General features: G+C 41.7%; 1 protein-coding gene across 1 annotated transcript in view; it reads left to right on the forward strand.

Moving 5' to 3' along the window:
• fgd6 (FYVE, RhoGEF and PH domain containing 6) overlaps positions 1 to 16,324 on the forward strand; it is a 31,046-nt gene extending 14,722 nt beyond the window's left edge. The window contains exons 4-21 of the mRNA XM_050036820.1: positions 1,140 to 1,207; positions 1,319 to 1,349; positions 6,520 to 6,671; positions 7,470 to 7,626; positions 8,175 to 8,262; positions 8,624 to 8,674; positions 8,774 to 8,832; positions 9,778 to 9,849; positions 10,338 to 10,406; positions 10,549 to 10,632; positions 10,807 to 10,886; positions 11,000 to 11,102; positions 11,186 to 11,329; positions 11,416 to 11,518; positions 13,506 to 13,600; positions 13,689 to 13,817; positions 13,901 to 14,049; positions 14,679 to 16,324. Of these exons, the coding sequence (XP_049892777.1) occupies positions 1,140 to 1,207; positions 1,319 to 1,349; positions 6,520 to 6,671; positions 7,470 to 7,626; positions 8,175 to 8,262; positions 8,624 to 8,674; positions 8,774 to 8,832; positions 9,778 to 9,849; positions 10,338 to 10,406; positions 10,549 to 10,632; positions 10,807 to 10,886; positions 11,000 to 11,102; positions 11,186 to 11,329; positions 11,416 to 11,518; positions 13,506 to 13,600; positions 13,689 to 13,817; positions 13,901 to 14,049; positions 14,679 to 14,721 (1,677 nt within the window). The 3' untranslated portion in view covers positions 14,722 to 16,324. The remainder of the gene's footprint in view (positions 1 to 1,139; positions 1,208 to 1,318; positions 1,350 to 6,519; positions 6,672 to 7,469; positions 7,627 to 8,174; positions 8,263 to 8,623; positions 8,675 to 8,773; positions 8,833 to 9,777; positions 9,850 to 10,337; positions 10,407 to 10,548; positions 10,633 to 10,806; positions 10,887 to 10,999; positions 11,103 to 11,185; positions 11,330 to 11,415; positions 11,519 to 13,505; positions 13,601 to 13,688; positions 13,818 to 13,900; positions 14,050 to 14,678) is intronic.
• Positions 16,325 to 18,578: the final 2,254 nt, after the last annotated feature.

The following is an 18,578-nucleotide window of genomic DNA, read 5'->3' on the forward strand; positions in this document are numbered from 1 at the left end:
TGTTTATCTGCTGACAGCCTCTCACCCTCAACCAGAGCTACAGACAGTACCCTCTGCCTCAACATTTTAGGAACTAGATACTGATTACTGTCAAATTACTAAAAGAAATAAATGGTAGATTGATAACACGGGAAGGTTAGAATAAGGAGGTGAGTCTCTGGTTGCCTGGCATCAATAAAAAGTTGCAGCAAGAAAAGGCAGTGCGGTGTGCCTACGCTTTCTGTGTGATCAGGGCCAAAGAGTCCTAAAAAGCAAGGTCACGGGTATGTGGGAGCCTATTTCTTCTGCTAGACCATATGTTTGTCATGTAATGTTTCCTGAACTCCAAGTTGGGAACTGCTGCGTTAATGTAGCTGCTTTTATTCCCACTTCAGAGATGAGGAAAAAACTGCAGAAATGTCACTACTGCCTGAGTAGGAGGAACGCCAGAGAAACTCGTAGGAAAAACGACTCCTAACTGTTTGCAGACATGATGCCAACGTGTAAAACTGGCAGAGTGTTTACAGATTACAATGGAAGTCTCATATCACCGCCGGTGACTAAAGCGTCACTGGAGCCACTGGAGATTGTGTGCACGTCTGCTGCCAAGTGTGTTCGTTACAGCTCTGCAGGAGTGTGTGTGTTGGAGGGAGGGGGGGTGGTGAGCAAACACAGAACAGTTACAGGTTCAGGAATAGCTCCCTCAATGAGCTTTTTTTTTGTTCGTCCTGTGTGACCCTCTCTATGATTCTGTCAGCACCTGTGTCTGATGCCCCACAAACCTCCAGGGTATCACAAATACAGGCTCCGATAGGACCAGTAGGACATTTCAGTCGAGCGGGGGGGGGGGGGGGGCAAGGCTGCTGTCCAAATTAAGTCATTGAAAGACCGCCCCATTACCATTCAACAACACACACCGCGAGAAAGACACAGGGAGAGGGGAGAAAGAGGGAGAAGAGAAAGGTCGGCGCTCTACTTTCAGGCCTGATTGAGTTGTTGTTTGGACGGCTGTAAACTCACTCCTGATGGTTTGACAGAGAGAAACAGGATCAGAGTGATCATGGTGATCTGCAGCGAGCCTGTGAGTGTACACTGATGTGTTTAAGTCAGCCGCTGTTGGCATTTCTGTTGCTGAACTGTTTGTGTTTCTGCCCTTTCAGCAGGAGGATGAGATGAAGAGGAAGAAGGTGGTGCACATCGCCCAGGAGATTATGAGCTCCGAGAAAGTGTGAGTGGTTTTACAATGAAGCTGGAACACGTAACATCACTCCTGAAGCAGAATCTCAAATGTGCTGTGTTTAATGTTTGTCTGACTGATGTATTTCTGCTCCCGTATCAGGTTTGTGGACGTCCTGAAGCTCCTTCACATAGTAAGTGTCGTATTTATTCAAGAGTCTCATTAAAGGAACAGTTGTTTCAGCAGCCTGACATAATAAATCACACTGTATGTTTTGTTCCCCGCGCCGACACTGGGATTGTTTTGAATGGCGTTCAAAGCTTTTTTCTTTCTCAGGGATGGACCTGAATTAATGAGGTTCAGGCCGGTCTTTGCTCCAGTGCCCGTACAGAGCTGAATAATGCTGTTACTTCACGGCTGAGGCTTTTAAAGTTGCTGTGTTGGAGGGTTTTGGTTTCCTGGGGGCGGCAGTGGGCAGGTAAACGACAGCCACAAGTAGGGAGGCGGCGCTTTGATCAGACACATTATGGGGAAACACTGTCAGGCAAGAGTGTGTGTTTGTGTGTGTGTGTGTTTTTGCAAGAGAAGAGAGCATGAGTAAGACTTCAGTTGAGGTTTGGCTCTCTTGAGGTGAAGCAGGGAAGTTCGTCTGGTGAATTTAAATACCAAACGTTTGTTTTCCAACTTTTCCAACTCCAACAAATCAGTGGGATAAAATGGGCAAAACAATATTTTCACTAATATGTATAAGGCGATATCTTAGTGACACACATTCACAGGTATTTCTGCTTTATTTTGATGACAGTTTCGGTCAATTTGTTTTTTGTTTCGCAGTCATTACAGTTTGATAGCTTTCTTGAAAGTACCCTTAAAGGTATACTATGCAGAATTTTCCAATAAAAAAACAATATATAGACTCAATTACAAACAGTTATCCGTCTCAATCATCACTTATGACCCACTAGAAGTGTGTGGTGGTGTATTTGTTTGAGGAGACTCTGCACTCTGCCTGTATTTTCGTTCATAGTCATTAGTTCAAGGTCTGGACAGGTTTATATATTCAGCGTCGTACTTTAGTTTGGCCATGTCGCCAAGCTAGTTTGCTGTCTCTGTCAGGTGTCTGAATGATAGTCATACAATCGACGATCCAACCCTCTGTGCAGGAAATTCACTGTACTTCAAAATAAAGTGTGTTTTATTATAAACTTAACACATTCACATACTCACTTGCAGTCCATACAGAATGGACCTGTCACCCACTTTTGGGAACCAGTGCTCCACGTTGTCTAGTTTCATATCTTTGCGCTAGCTTGAAAAATTAGCACACCACAGCCTCTTGAGCTATTTGTTGCAGTTGTATCAGGGTGGCCACGGTTCTTCCTTTTGGTCGCCACTGTCTTCATCCCCGTCCTCTCCGTCAGTGCTCGCAAGAGAAAGTGAAAGTCAATTTCACTCACGTTTGGAACAGGCTTTGTCCACTTGATGTTTCAACTCACTATATTTGTGTATTTCGGTGCTGTGTCCATGATTTTCATAGCTTCTATTTGGATGTGTGCTGCTACTACTTGATCACTACATTTTTATATAGTCCCGACCTCACCTGTGTGTTGATACTGGCTGGCTGTGGTTCTACACGCTATAAGTGATGATGAGAGGGATTACCTCCGTCGGATTCTATACATAGTTTTTCAGGAAAATCCCGCAAAGTATATTTTTTATGTATTTTATTTACAGATTAATCCTGTTCCATAGGTTCATCTGAGAGTTTTCCTACATATGTCACAAAAGAGCAACTTCTAATTCTTTCTTTTTTAAATTAAATCTTAATTAAAACAATTGACATGTGAGTTACAACAGCATATTAGAATAATAAAATAGTTGAAAAATAACAAGAGCTAACACAACAGAAACTGCTCGGGTAAATACCTATTTTTACAGCTTTAAAGATAAGTGTATCAATTGGTTATTATTTCAGTCCAGTGTCGTCTTTTTGGGTCTTGTATAGAGTCCATTTTTCCCATTTTCTTCCTCGTTGTTTCTCCGTTAAAAAGATTTCGTCCACAATTATTAGCCATCGGTCACTTCCTGGTGATAACTTTCTTGCTTCCTACTAGCAATATTATTTTCAAATATCTTACACTAGCAATAACATTTATATCCAGTTATTTTCCCACATTTCCAAAAAAACATGAGAGAAGTCTACATCAAAAGACCCACACTCCCGCTCACATTTCTGCCAACTACGAAGATGCTTACTTTTCACTTTTGGTGTAATAAAGAAACCAATCAGATTCTTCCATGAGAATTCCTTCCAGGTTCGCAAATTAGTGGTTGAATGGTGTATCTTCCACATATTATGCCAATCTTCCGTTATCCCTTTATTAATCTACAGCCAGTGTAAGAAAATATGAAAATAGTCACCTATTAGTACCAAGAAATATTTTAAAAAGGGACTTTTACTGCACTGAAAATAATGTATTTTCATGTCATGTGTGGCGGTGTGTACAGAAATCTTAAGACAGTGGCAAATATGCTCCTCATGCTGCACGTCTCTCTGTTTTGAATGAAGGATAACAGTAGCCATGTGACTGGATGATGTCTGGTTTAGTTTTTTTGTGTGTGTGTGTGAAATTGCGTGGAAACATGTTTTACTGTACACACTGACATGAGCAAAGTAAGGTTGTGACTTCTATTGTCAGTGCTTGTAAACGTGGCTTGTAAAGCTACAATATATTAGCGTACTTTTAATCTGTTTTAGTTGTGACATTGACGGAGGGAAACTCTGCCCTCATATATGTTTATGCTTCTGTAGTGGGTCTGTCCTGAGGGGAATCACAGGTGAGAGGGGTCGAGGGTCCACCTGTCTGGCCGCCTCAGACGTGGCTTTAGTGGAACCCCCTGCAGGATTAGTAGAGAACGTCGCCCCGTGGCTGACGGGGGAGGGCGAGGTGCGGCGCTCTGTCCAAGAAAAGAGGTCAGATCGCATTCTTCTCTGTGTGCAGACGGCCCGGCCGCGCAGCAGCTGCTTCCTCAGGCCACAGAGACGACCTCCAGACACACACATACCTTAGATAATCCTCTGTGTGTGTGTGTGCAGTGTGTGTTGTGTGTGTGCAGGTGGGCGCGTGGGTTGGTGGCTGTGTTTGTTCATACTTGTGGCGAGTCGTCCAGCTGAAGTGTTTACATTTTTTTGTCCCTTTTTTGAAGTTGGTTAAGTTGTGGCAGATGTTCATGTGCGTTTGTGAGTATTAAGATGGCGGTTTGTCAGTTTACCTGAAAGTGGGCAGTTTATAATTTTTACCATTTGTGTCATAAGAGCCATATTCAAGAAAAACATTATTGGTTTAGGAGCCGGGATAATAGTGCATGATAATTAATACATCATGATGTAATTTAATGGGCTGAACTTGTGCAGCCAAACCCCCAAATCTTTCTTTAAAATTTATATTTTTGCTTGTTCTTTGTTTGTTGTTTTGGCATATGGAAAAATCGAGACAGCTTAATACCGCAATATTTTTTTGTGGCAATATTGCATAGATACACAGACACCAGGTATTGATTTTTTTAATTTCATAAATTAAGCAGGATTTATACTTGTACATCAGCTCTACACTGTAGCCTACACCGTTGTGAGCATTTATACTTGTGCAGTGGTGTGTCTGTGTCACTCTGCAGTGACACCTCCAAAACACTAGTCGGCAGCGAGGTTTCTGTGAAGTGCTGTAAAGTTTAGTTGATTCAAAACACACATTAAACACACATTAAACATGGCTTAATAGAGACAGTTTCAAACACAAGTACACAAATCAGCTTCACTATAACTCGCAGCATTCACAGACAAACACTTGTCTTTATCTGGACACATTTTCCCCACAAATACAACATGCTAATGTTATTAGCACAAGCCTATGGCATTTTACATTGTATAAATTAGCCTAGCAGCTAGCAGACTTTTCCTCTACTCATATGAAGCCAGGGACAACAGCAACATTTAACAAAGGTAACGTTACAAAATTCAGCTTTATTACAACTCACAAGGTTCACTGACAAAACAACTGTCTTATACTAAACATGTTTTCCAAATAAATACAACATGCTAACGTTATTAGCACAAGCCTATATCATTTTACATTGTATAAATTAGCCTAGCGACTAGCAGAGATTTCCTCTGCTCATATGAAGCCAGGATAAATCACACACAAGACTTAAAATGTTATTTTTGTGGAGGCTTTATTGTCTTCACAATTTAGTTAGATAAGTGAAATTAAAGTAAATAAAAGCTTTGTTTCCACTGAGGGAAATGGTTTCAGCTTACAGAAACAGACAGGAGGTCTGCGTCACTGACACGTGTAGTTACATTTCTGGGGAGGTGCACGTCAGGCTGCAGCGCAGGGTATGGCGCCGATTCGAAGCAGGAGTATAAATCCTGCATTATTGATATTGAAAGAAAGAATCAGTCCCTCAAGGGGACTCTGTTATTTTTTTACAGATTACACACACACACAGACACATGCACAAACAGAACCTTTACACATGCATTGATGGAGAGATGTCAGAGCGAGGGGGCAGGCCATGCCTTGCTCAGTGGAGCATGAACTGGCACCTCTCCAGCTACCAGTCCACACTTTGCGTTTGGTCAGTATGGGGGCTTGAACCAGTGACCCTTCAGTTCCCAAGCCATGTTCACACAGACTGAACTACTGCCATCCTGTTGCAAATACAAATGAAACTTTTAAAGCCCACTAGAATGGTAGAAAAGGTTTGCGCACACTTTCATCTATGCAGTGTTTCACTTTATCGTTGAGCTTTCAGTCATCAGAGCGTACATAGGAAGCACACAAAGCCAACTAGAATAAAATCAATAGCTTTTTCAGTCCACTTGATACATGTTGATGCAATAAAAACAACTCTATCTGTAATAAATGTAGGGGGTTAAACACTTTAGTGGTTGGAGAGTGTGAGTGTCACATGTTTTTTACTGCTAAATGAACTCTGCTGTCACCTGAAAGTTAATGTTGCAGTACATTGAGAGAGAGAGAGACAGAGACAGAGACAGAGAGAGAGATCACATATTAACCAGGACACTGGGATCCTGCGTGGCCTCCCTGCTTCCTTCCAGGTGGATGTGTGTGTTGGCACTCTGAATGGTCAAGAGTGCTGAGTCGGCTGTGTGGCTGCGTGTGTGTGTGTGTGTGTGTGTGCAGAGGTGTGGGGGAAGGGTGGAGGAGGGGGCAGTTTATGAGGTGATATCCAGGTGTTCCTGTTCAGCTGCAGTACATGTGTATGTTGTCATGCCTGTGTCACCCCACCCTGTACAGCTGTGCTCGTAATAACGACGGTGCTCACCCTCTGTGTCCTCTCAGGACTTTCGGGATGCTGTTGCCAAGGCAACCCGTCAGAATGGGAAGCCGGTGGTGGATGAGCGGATCCTCAGTCAGATCCTGTATTACCTGCCACAACTCTATCAGCTCAACAGAGACCTGCTGAGGGAGCTGGAGGACAGAGTGGCACACTGGTAAACACACACACACACACACACACACACTATAGCACCAACAGTAACCCTTCAGACATGGTACCTAGACCCTAGTGTTTCCACCACAAACAGTCCTCTTAAATGTGGGCGGGGTTGTTGTGTCAATAAATCATCTGGACAAACTACAGTGACCAACTTTTCAGAGCATCAGCACACACCTGTCCCTCTCACCTCACCTAGTATCTCTACATGACATCTCTCCCTCACCCCTGCAGCTCTCCTACTCCTTCCTGAGGAGGTGCAGCTCACAGTTTGAATACCCCTTAATTAAAGCACTTACATAAGGGAGTTTAAACAAAGGTGAACGCTGAAGCTTCACCCAGACTGTCTGCTGTAGGAGTCAGATGTTATATTCTGCAGAGCTGCTTCCTGTTTCAATACTGACTCTCTGTAATTGCTGTCATTGTGCAGGTTCACTGTGCACTTACAGTTTTAATGGACAGTTTGGGCGCATGCATCTTCTTTTTCTCTAATTAAGTGTTTTGTACTTTGTGGTCAACTGGAGGTTTGTTTACAGCCTCTCAGGTCATGTTGGTCACGCTGCTGCTCTGCTGGACTCCATTTTGGAGAAGAAGAATATTCAAAGTTACATAAAAATGTAGTCGTTTTCCATTAAAGGAAGTTGTTTAAGCTCAGGAAGTAGTAGCTTTAATAACAAGTAGGTATAAGACATTTTAAAAAGTACATATCAGTGAACATTTTTCTGTCACCGAGAGCTCTTTCCCTCTTCATCTCCTGCTGTTGTTCAGTGAACTGTTCATGTCCGTCTGGTTTCAGGAGCGATCACCAGAGACTGTCGGACATCTTTGTCCAAAAGGGTCCTTATCTGAAGATGTACTCCACCTACATCCGTCAGTTTGACAACAACGTGGCTCTGTTAGACGAACAGTGCAGGAAAAACACCGCATTCGCCGCTGTTGTCAGAGAGTTTGAGGTAAAGCTGGAAGCACAGTTGTCTGTTTGTTTTCGTAGGTTGCATACTCCTCGACTTTTAAGGCTCTCAGCTGTTAAACTTTCTGATAATTAGCTTGAACATTCACTGAAATGTGTGCAAGTTATTACGTTGCTGCCGTGTCAGCTCTGCTCGCATATAGCTGTTAGCTGCCCTGTTAGCATGTCAAATAGGCACAATGCAGAAACACACAGATAACATAGGTTTGCATACCTCACTGACCATGTTAACTCATCCTCAGTTGCACCTGACAGGTTTGTTGCAGCTCATCTCGAAGACAGGAACACAACACATGTTAAACAAGTCCTTTTAGGCTCATACTCTTTCTTGTATGTTCTTAATTATATTAATGCTAATAAGTAAAAGAAATATAGTTTTATTCCAGCTCAAAAGGTGTAACTGACTCTTCCTGTAGTTCATCTGTCTGCAGCTTCGCCCCAGAATCCGCCAGTAGCAGCCGTCTAAACTCTCTCCACGTGTCTCAAACAGCTGATTGGAAGCTTCAGTGTCTGTGTTTGTTTTTGTGTCAGACGAGTCCAAGATGTGCCAGCCTGGCTCTGAAACACTACCTGCTGAAACCAGTGCAGAGGATCCCTCAGTACCAGCTGCTGCTCACAGGTACAAACACCACGAAGCATGCTCACTCCTCCTTCTGGTCTGTTTTTACAGACACTGAAGGTCAAAGGGTTTATTGAATCAAGGCACTCCTTTATTGACAGCGCATGAATGAATCCTGGGGCTCAAGTCTTTGTTTTGGTGCCATACTGGCACCCAGTGGACAGAACCAGTAAGATAAACCTGAGGAGCACCAGTTTGACAGGAGGGTAAAAGGTTGCATCAATAAAAATGTCTGGCATCTTGTAAATTTCCGTTGGCAGACGGAAATTTCCTTCTGTGGCTGTCTTTGTACCCAGCTGTGGTGAGATGTGAACACTATGCACCTTTTTTCACTCAAAATTCACTGAAATGTCTTCTCCAGATTATCTGAAGAACCTCCCAGAGGACTCAGAGGACTATAAAGACACACAAGGTCAGATGAAGGACAGTACTCCCCATTAGGATGATTATCTGTGCTATACATGGGTAGAACATGACAAACACTAAAGGTTTATCTTTGCTCTCTGTGCAGCTGCCCTCAGCATCGTGAAAGAAGTGGCCAACCATGCTAATGACATCATGAAACAAGGGGTAAGAACATATTCCACACAAAGCTTTTAGTTTTGTCTACTTCTGTTTGGGACAAAAATGACTTACAAATAAAAAAATAAATGAAAAAAATAAATAAATATGGAAATATATAAATATAGGAATAAATTACAGAAATAAAAAAAATGCAATAATAAATAAAGGATTAAATTAATAATACAGAAATAAATGTATAAATAACTAAACGAATAAATAAATACAGGAATAAATACATGGATAAATTCAGGAATGCATGAATACATGTGTAAATAAAATAAAGAATAAATAAATACAGGGATGAATAAGGAAATAAAAAATGCATTGATGAATAAATTAATGAATAGATAAAGGAATAAATAAATACAGAAATTTAAAAAAGGATTAATAAATACAGATATAAATAAACACAGGGATAAATATAGAAAAGAAATGCATTAATAAATAAATAAAGGAATAAATAGATACAAAAATATTTACATAAAAATACAGGAAATAAATGTAGTTGAAAAGAGATGTAGAAATAAATTAATTTTAATAAAGCTAAATAAAGATTTTTATTTGTTTATGTCCTGTTTAATTATTAACTTTACTTATTTGTGCATTTATTTTTTTTCCATTTATGTCAACATGTATTTATCTATTTATTATTATCTATTATTTTATTTATTTATTTATATATGCATTTATTTATTTCTGTATTTACTTATGCATATATGTATTTATTCTTGTATTTATTTATTTACTAATATATTTATTTATTTATTTATTTATACATTTATTTACATATTTCTGTATTTATTTATTCTCTTATGTAAGGGTTTATATGTTTGTTTATTTTCGTATTTATTTATTTTTTCCTGTATTTATTTATTCATGGATACTTAGGCCTTTTTTTGTCCTCCAGCCTCATGTTTTTCTTATCACCTCCTGGATGTTGTTGTTTTCCAGGATAACTTCCAGAAGCTGATGCAGATCCAGTACAGTCTCAACGGTCACCATGAGATCGTTCAGCCAGGCAGGGTAAGTCATGAAACCAAAGTTCATACCTCAGTTAGTTTTGTCACGGTGGGAGAATTTTCACACAGGTGTAAATTCTGTCAGAAGACTGCCAAATACCAGTTAGTGATATTTTAAACTGCATTTGTTTGCCTGTGTTTAACAAATATAAAGGTGACGCGGAAACATTCAATTTTAAGATTTTATGCAGGAATCTCTTAAGTTTTAGAAAGCACACACGGCACAGCGCAGACTAGTGTGAGCTTCAGAGGAGGATCATCAACATGAAAACACCCAAATGAATGTTTATGCAGAAAAAAACACACCTAACACTCAGAAGTATTTATACTAAACACAAGTACCTACTCCCACCATCACACCACCCTCTTCTGTGCTTCTGTTTTATGCACTGATTATTTTTAACTGTCTTGGAGGGTTATGATTTCGCTCTTGGGCTCCACGTACTGTTGGTGTTATTTTTAAATGCAGACCAAACACATCTGTATGTGCAGGTGTTTCTGAAGGAGGGAACTCTGATGAAGCTGTCCAGGAAAGTCATGCAGCCGCGGATGTTCTTCCTGGTGAGAGACAAATGGAAAATCAAGCTTATGTCATGCTTTCACATTTCTCTTTGCTCTTAAAATGGAGTTGATTTAAATGTGTGTATATCGTCTTGTACCTCCCTTAAAATCTGACTGAATGTTTTTCCTAATGTGTCTTCAGTTTAACGATGCACTCATGTACACCACTCCGGTCCAGTCTGCCCAGTATAAACTCAACAGTGTCCTCTCTCTGGCTGGGATGAAGGTTAGAGACACACTGCGAACACACCACACCGTGATGGAGGCACACTCATGTTTTGTTCTAATCCTTCTCATGTTTGGTGTTGATTTAATTTTCATATTTGATTGCAAATTATTGAGGCTGCAGCAAAACTGTTGATGTATTTTAAATGCGTGTGTTTCTGTGTGTGTCTTCCAGGTGAGTAAGCCCAGCCAGGAGGCCTATCAGAACGAGCTGAACATCGAAAGCGTTGAGCGCTCTTTCATCCTGTCCGCCAGGTCTGCACTCTTTGTAATCAGCACACTCTGCTCATAATAAGCTGCAGACATTTATACATTTAATTGGTTTTGTTCGCTGTAGCTGAAGGTCCTGGTGTATTCTGTGCTTGCAGCTCGGCGACGGAGAGAGACGAGTGGCTGGAGGCCATCGCTAAGGCGATAGACGACTACACAAAGAAGAAAATAACCTTCATATCAAGTCGAAGCCAGGAGGAGGTGACGCTATAAATCTGTGAGGGTGTATTTTATAATTTCACTCTGTGTGTGTCCGTGTTAACCCTCGATCTCTCTCGACTCAGGCGGAGGGTGTTGTCGACAGCGGAGCCCCGTTGGGTTCAAAGGCGCCCATCTGGATCCCAGACCTGAGAGCCACCATGTGCATGATCTGTACCTGCGAGTTCACGCTCACCTGGAGGAGGCATCACTGTCGCGCCTGTGGCAGGGTCTGTACCGCTGTGACTGACACTGCTAATACAACACATTGTTTAGTTAGCCTCCTTCTCATGGCAGCTACATGTGTGTCTTACAGGTGGTGTGTCAGGCGTGCTCTGCCAATAAGTACTACCTGGAGTACTTGAAGAACCAGCCGGCACGTGTGTGTGATCACTGCTTTGCCAAGCTGCAGGAGAACAGTGAGTAAACAAGGACAAGTAATCTGTGCTACAAAGGCAAACAGGAAGTAACTGCACATTTGGTCATAACTGAGTTAAAGGTCCAGTGTGTAGGATTTAGAGGTGTTTAAAGATGAGCCGTTTATATCTACATACCTCCTTCACGGTGTCCGCCATGTTGTTCTACAGTAGCCCAGAACACACAAACCAGACACTTGCTCTAGATAGGGCATTTTTGTGTCGGCCACTGTCATTCTCTTATGCCCAGTTCAGACCAAAGATTCGCGACGAGACGAGGTGAAACAGGCAACTACTTCCAACACGTCGTTCTGCAACGTTCTAAAAACCTGCCAGTTCACACCAATGCAACTAGATGAGATGGTGTATCATCTCTATGCAACAACTCTCTGTATTTCTGTCCTGATTTGCAGCTTTTCAGTTTTATTTTCACGATTCAAGATTCAAGACCTTTATTTGTCCCCGACGGGCAATTGATTCTGCCGCAGTAGCAATACAAACAACAATGACAACAACAAGGTTGACACACACAAGGCAACAGTCACATAAAATCAGCCGTAACTAAATAAATAAAAACGCACACTTGTATAAAATGTGAACTAATGATGATGCTACCTGTACTGTACAGAGTTAGGCAGTGAGATGGCAGAGGGTATGAAGGAGAATTTGTATCTGTTAGTTTTGGCTAATGGTTGTCTGAGGCGGAATATAATATAATTTGTAGCTTTTAAAAATATGAATGAGGATAGTGATAGTGAGATACTGGCTACAGCTGCATTTGTAGCAGTACAACGGTTTCGTCTCGTCACAAATCTTTGGTGTGAACTAGGCTTTACACGCTTAGCAAATGGGAGAAGTTTCAGTTGGTTGCAGTCTGTGGCCTCGCCACTAGATGCCACTAAATCCTACACACTGGACCTTTAAAGCCAGAATCGTTTTGTTTTTTTATGTCATACTTTACCATAACAAGTGTTAAACCATCAACAGATATATTACTGGAAGAAAAAAACAGCGAGGAAAATAGATAAGAACTAAACTGTAGTTGACGCACTCTGGCTAGTGCAGGCTAGCTGGTGAGACAGCCGTTGCTAAAGCTAATTGACTAAGGTTTTCCAGTTTCCTGGAATTGAAAAATCAATTTTTAAGCTCTAAAATCTCAGTAACTGAGCTTGTTATACTATAAAAATAAGACACTAGCTAAATATGAAATAATGATGTAGAGAAAAAAGTAACACCAATAAACTAGTCCTGCTAGACGCTAACTAGCGTAGCTTAGCAGAGTAGCTGTACCTGCAGTCTCTGACTCAAGTGGAAATCATGTGATTGCATGTGGTTAAGTTACCTTTAAATCACATATTTAAATGTATTTCATTGAAGATTCATTTAATTGACTATTTAATAGTTTGTTCAGATAGCTGAAGAAAAAAACATTTTATTTGTAGGTATTGTATTTTCTTTCTCGATTGTTAAAACGACATAAGAAATCCAAATGTAAAATCCACATAAAAGGTTTTACAGCTTGTATATGAGTTAATCAGTCCGCCTGAGAGCCTTCAAACGTCAGACCCGTTTTCTTTATTTCATTGTTTGTGTTTTTAAAGTAGTATTGTCACTGATATATCTTCTTCCTCTGTGCCATAGAGTTTCATCTTTATCCAAAAACTGTTTCATACCCATCAATGAGCCACTCTGTTGCCCTGGGTGACATGTTGCTTCATTACCATGAATACACACACTGTAGTTTATTTTGACTCAGTCCCGCACACACCGTCCTGCTGCCACAAATATAACACAAGAGTCCCAGATGTGAATGAATCCGCTGCTGAAAATAGTCCCCAACAAATGCACCAATTCCTCCTCTTTCACTAACAATTGGTGAAAACTACCAGCTGTTTAATGTTTGATTATAAGGCCTTTGAAACACGACACAACATGATTCAGATTTTTTGCTTGTGATGGAAACATACGGTTTTGGTAAATTAATTTTCAGGTGACCGCTGCGCCTCCACATCAGTCTCTCCTATCAAATCTGGAGCTTTCTCCTTCACCAGGAAACAGAAGAAGATTCCTGCTGCACTAAAAGAGGCAAGCAACATAAATTAACAATAATGTTCTGCATTATGTTTGTATTGAGTATGTGAGGGAATTCATTTTCCTCGTGCTGTTCTTCCAGGTGTCCGCTAATACTGAGAACTCCTCCATGAGCGGCTACTTAAACCGGTCAAAAGGCAACAAGAAGCAGTGGAAGAGGCTGTGGTTTGTCATCAAGAATAAAGTCCTGTACACCTACGCTGCCAGTGAGGTACGCACACTGTGTGGTTTTGTTGTTTTACTACACTGTAGCTTTTGATGTGTTTTTGGTTGACTGATTATTTCTGCCTCCAGGACGTCGCAGCGTTGGAGAGTCAGCCCTTGCTGGGTTTTTTCCTGAGGGAGGAGAAGAACGGTCCGGCTCAGAAGCTGCAGTTCAAGCTGTATCACAAAAACACGCTGTTTTACATCTTTAAAGCTGACGACATCCCCACTGCACAGAGGTATCAGGGCTAAAATCAGGCCTTAATGTTGTAATCCTAGATTTCAATCGGGGCTAATTTGGTGACCTGTGTTTAATATGATAACAGCAAGTGCAGTTTGATACGACAGGAAACACTCACTGAACACCTACATTGTCAGAAATACAGCAGAAGAGCGGCAGGTGTGTCTGTTTATAGTGCAGCCAAACAAACTCGCGTTGTTTTAATAAAGAAGTCAGTCAATAATATTTATAACTATGATTTGATATGAGAGGCGGGCCTTCTGTGGTGGTCACGACAACAAGTTTACGGTTGGTAAACAATGGAGGAGAAACTGGTGGTAGCGGTTGCTACTTTTTAACCTGCTGGTAGACTCATCTGGTCTTTACAAACAGAAACAATGTATGTGCTTATTTGCATATAGAGCCGGGAAGTGAGATCCATTCCCAAGTGGTCACTTAAAATTCCTAGAGAAATGCATTCTGATTCCAGGCATGACAAGAACCCTCAAAACAGGATTGTGGAATCCACCACTGACAATGAAAACCACCATATAAAGATAATTTCTATGTATTCTTTAACATACTTTCTTCATTTTAATGTGCTTACCCAGTGGTGGCTAATTTCCTGTTTTGTATTTTTGTCCTCAGATGGATCGAAGCCTTCCAGGAGGCGATGATTCTCGAACAGTAACTTGGTTTTACAGCAGTGACGTCGCATCACAGCCCCGGAGCCAGTTGACAGACAACTCACGACCCTTGACTGATCTCAGGTCGGCGGTCACCAGCTCAGGAAGGACTCCGGATGGACTGTTTACTTCAAACAGAACCCTGCTGCAGAGCGCCACATCCCTGTGTGTGGAGGACAACCAGACTGCTTCTCCCTCAAAGAACTGGATTCTGTTTCTCTAAACTAATTTTCTGCCAACAGCAGCTGCTGCTGACGCTGAGCAGAGGTCAGAGTTAAAACATTTGTTGCAGCCGTGGGTCAAAGTTCAAGTCCAGAAGCATGTGTGTGGAAGTGTGACAGAACAGATTTCAGGAATATTTAAAGCCCTCGGAAATCCAAGGAAGTCTGGGAATTATTTTTAACTGCAAAAGGATGAAGGAATTACTTTTCTGTGTGAAACAAAATACGCAAAACTGTCTGCCTTCATTCGAGCATGTTGTAGTTTAAAACCTACACTTTGATATTAAAAACACACACACACACACACATTATGAATATTAACCTGGTGAGATGTTTCACCTGAATCATGGATGCAAAGTGTCGCCGATGTCAGTGCAAGAGTTTAAAGATGCAACAAGGTGGGATTTTACTGTGAAAATCCAGCTTCTACAGAGAAACAGGAAGTTGACGTTCTGCTCTTTAGGTCGATCTCTCTGGTTTAGAGATTTTACTCCTTTATTTTTTAAAATTTAACACACAAACATTTAAATGATGAGTTCAAGAAACATCCTGGAGAAAACTGGAAATATCATGAATAATGTAGATATTTTTCATACAATTAAAATGTATTTTTTTTGCCCGTTTTGCCACATTAGAAATGGTTAATGGGTAAAACTGTGTATATGGACATGACAGAGCAACATTGACCTTTTTTATATCAAAGCCGAGAGCTAATATTTATAAAATAGGAAGCTTTATTGTTTGAGAAGCACAGGCTGCCGCTTATTTTGGGAGTCAGGGTTTGTTGGGAAATATGTTTCCATCGGTTATTCTTTTAAATTTAAAAGAGAACGTACAAGAAAAAGGGGATTTTTTTTTATGGGCAAATACTGTGGAGAGTATACGTGAACTATATTTCTGAGGAAATGCTCAAAAGAGAGGAAACATTTTGGATTTTGATGCTTGTTTTTGCAGACGTGCCTTATATCTCCTGTTTTTGAGATGCAATAATATAGGTGCTCTGTTTCTACACTAAATAACACTTACAGTTTGACTACTCGCTGTCTGGCCAGGATACTCGAGGTTTGCCGTTTTAACAACAGTCATTTTTCAGGTCAGTTTCTTCTTGGTTAGGTCGCCATGTGTTGCACTACCCCGTTCCACAGTGGGAAATCCAAACCCTGTTTTTTTTAGTGAAGGAATAAAACTTTTAGCTCATTGGCTGCTGTCGTCAAACAGTTTCACATGTGCCTCATTCCGATCTGTGTTAGCGAGGAGCTACCAGGCATGTATTTCTCCATGATTGTACATTAACAGCAACCATCTGTAAACATCTACTCTATCAGAATTAGAGTCTCCTATAAACAACGATTCTAAACTGTCAGGCAACAGTTTTTAATAAAATATATATAAATATAAATCCTGTCCTGCTGTGTTAATTTCCTGTTTTGCTGCTTCAAAGGATGCGACGCAGCGAGCTGTGTACAACCACTGTCACTACTTAATTGCACGGCGCAGACATATGCATGTGGGAGGCAGTAGTTCAGCTGTTAGTTGCATTTATCGTCTGGGTCTGTCTTTGAAGAGGCGATTAAAGTGGCTGTTTGAGAGATATCAAGGCATTTTTTACAAGTGACTAATGATGCCGGAGCTCCGAATTTAATCTCATGCTCTATTTCCCCTCGTATCTCCCCGCGCTGCGATGCTGGGCTGTGTTAGATCCACCCTCATGGGCAGTGAAGGGAGGTCGTCTGTTGAGAAATTGTCCTTTAATTAAAAGGGAGTTCAAGTCTGTGTCAGGAAACGTCGGCTCCGCTCCCGATGTGTCCGTGAGCATCACGCTGAATCCTCCAGGGTGGTTTGCTGAATTTGCAGATTTACTTTGTACATTGACCACTATCGACAATAACAGGGTTGATGTGTGAGTGATGCTGTGAAGGATTTGAGAATTCATAGAAACTAATAAGAGTGTACGCCAGGAATGAGCGAGACATCGGCTCACTGATCCACCTCACCAGGATCTACAGCAGTGACATCCGAACGTCATTCGGTCTAGTTAACTGTGGTCGGATGGTGTCAAAGAGAGGGAAGACGATCAGAACCGAGGTGGTTGGACTACCAGAAGGCAGCATAGCAGATGTTCAGGACAGCTACAAATACCTTGGGGTCCTGCAGGCAAATGGGAACCATGAGGAGGCTGCAAGGAAGTCAGCCACAGCCAAATCCCTAAACAGTAAGACAGGTCCTGGAAAGTTGGCTGAATGGAAAGAACAAGGTCCGAGCCATCGACAAGTACGCCCTGCCAGTCATCAGATACCCTGCTGGTATAATAAACTGGCCAAAGGAGGAGATAGGAAAGAGGAAGCTTCTCACAATGCATGGAGGGTTTCATCCCAAGTCCAGCACCCTCATACTGTACACTAAGCAGAACGAGGGAGCCACTGGCCAGGAAGAAACAACCAAGACCCAGGGATACATCAGGAAGATGGCCCCCAAAGATTAGCTGCTGAGTGGATACCTCAGGCAGCAGAAGACGAGGACGAACCATCATGGAAGGACGAGCCCCTGCACGGCATGTACCACCAACAGATTGAAGAAGTGGCCGACATCAAGGAATCCTACCAGTGGCTGGAAAGGGCCGGACAGAAAGACAGCACAGACGCATTAATAATGGCAGCACAGGAACAGGAAGCAGGGGTCCATAACCAAGTGGCTGGCGGGTCCATTGGTCCGACATCCCGTTGTTCCGATATGTGATTACCACTTTCTTTTTCATTTTAACCCTAAACCTAACCAGACCTTAACCACAGGGCATCATGATGATTTCGGAACAACGGGACTTCGGAACAATGGGTTTAATATGGTCGGAACAATGGGATGTCGTCGGATCAATGGGTTGTCGGACCAATGGGCAGTTCCCTGGCTGGCATAGTGTACAGGAACATCTGCACTGAGTTTGGGCTGGTAGTCCCAAGGTCGAATGGAAGACACCTCCTAAGGTGGCTGAGAATGACGGAGCTAAGATCCTGGGGGACTTCCAGATCCAGAACTGGTGATGGCTAACCAACCGGACATCGTGTTGATCGCCCAAATAACAGAAGAAGACAGTGGTGATAGATGCAGCAATCCAGAGCGACAGCAACATCAGGAAGAAGGAACACAAGAAGCTGGAAGGGCTGAAAGAGGAGCTAGAGAAGATGTGGGGAGTAAAGGCAACAGTGGTGCCAGTGGTGATCGGAGCACTGGGAGCTGTGACCCCCAGACTGGGAGAGTGGCTTCAGCAGATTCCAGGTCCAACATCTGAGGTGTCTGTCCAGAGGAGTGCAGTCCTAGGAACAGCTAAGATACTACTCCCAGGACTCTAGTAGAGGACCTGAGCTTGAGGAAGACACACCACCATCAGTTTTTACATAGTTAGCTTTGCTTTGTTAAATCGTTTAAGTTATATTATAATATTATATAGGCAAGGCAAGGCAAGGCAATTTGCTTTGTTAAATCGTTTAAGTTATATTATAATATTATATAGGCAAGGCAAGGCAAGGCAAGGCAAGTTTATTTGTAGAGCACAATTCGTACACAAAGTAATTCAAAGTGCTTTACAGAACAAGAAAATGCATTAAAATCACAATACAAAATAAAAACATAAATAATCATTATAAAAT

This window comes from Epinephelus moara, chromosome 23 (assembly GCF_006386435.1).
Source record: "Epinephelus moara isolate mb chromosome 23, YSFRI_EMoa_1.0, whole genome shotgun sequence".
In the NCBI taxonomy this organism is placed as follows: Eukaryota; Metazoa; Chordata; class Actinopteri; order Perciformes; family Serranidae; genus Epinephelus; species Epinephelus moara.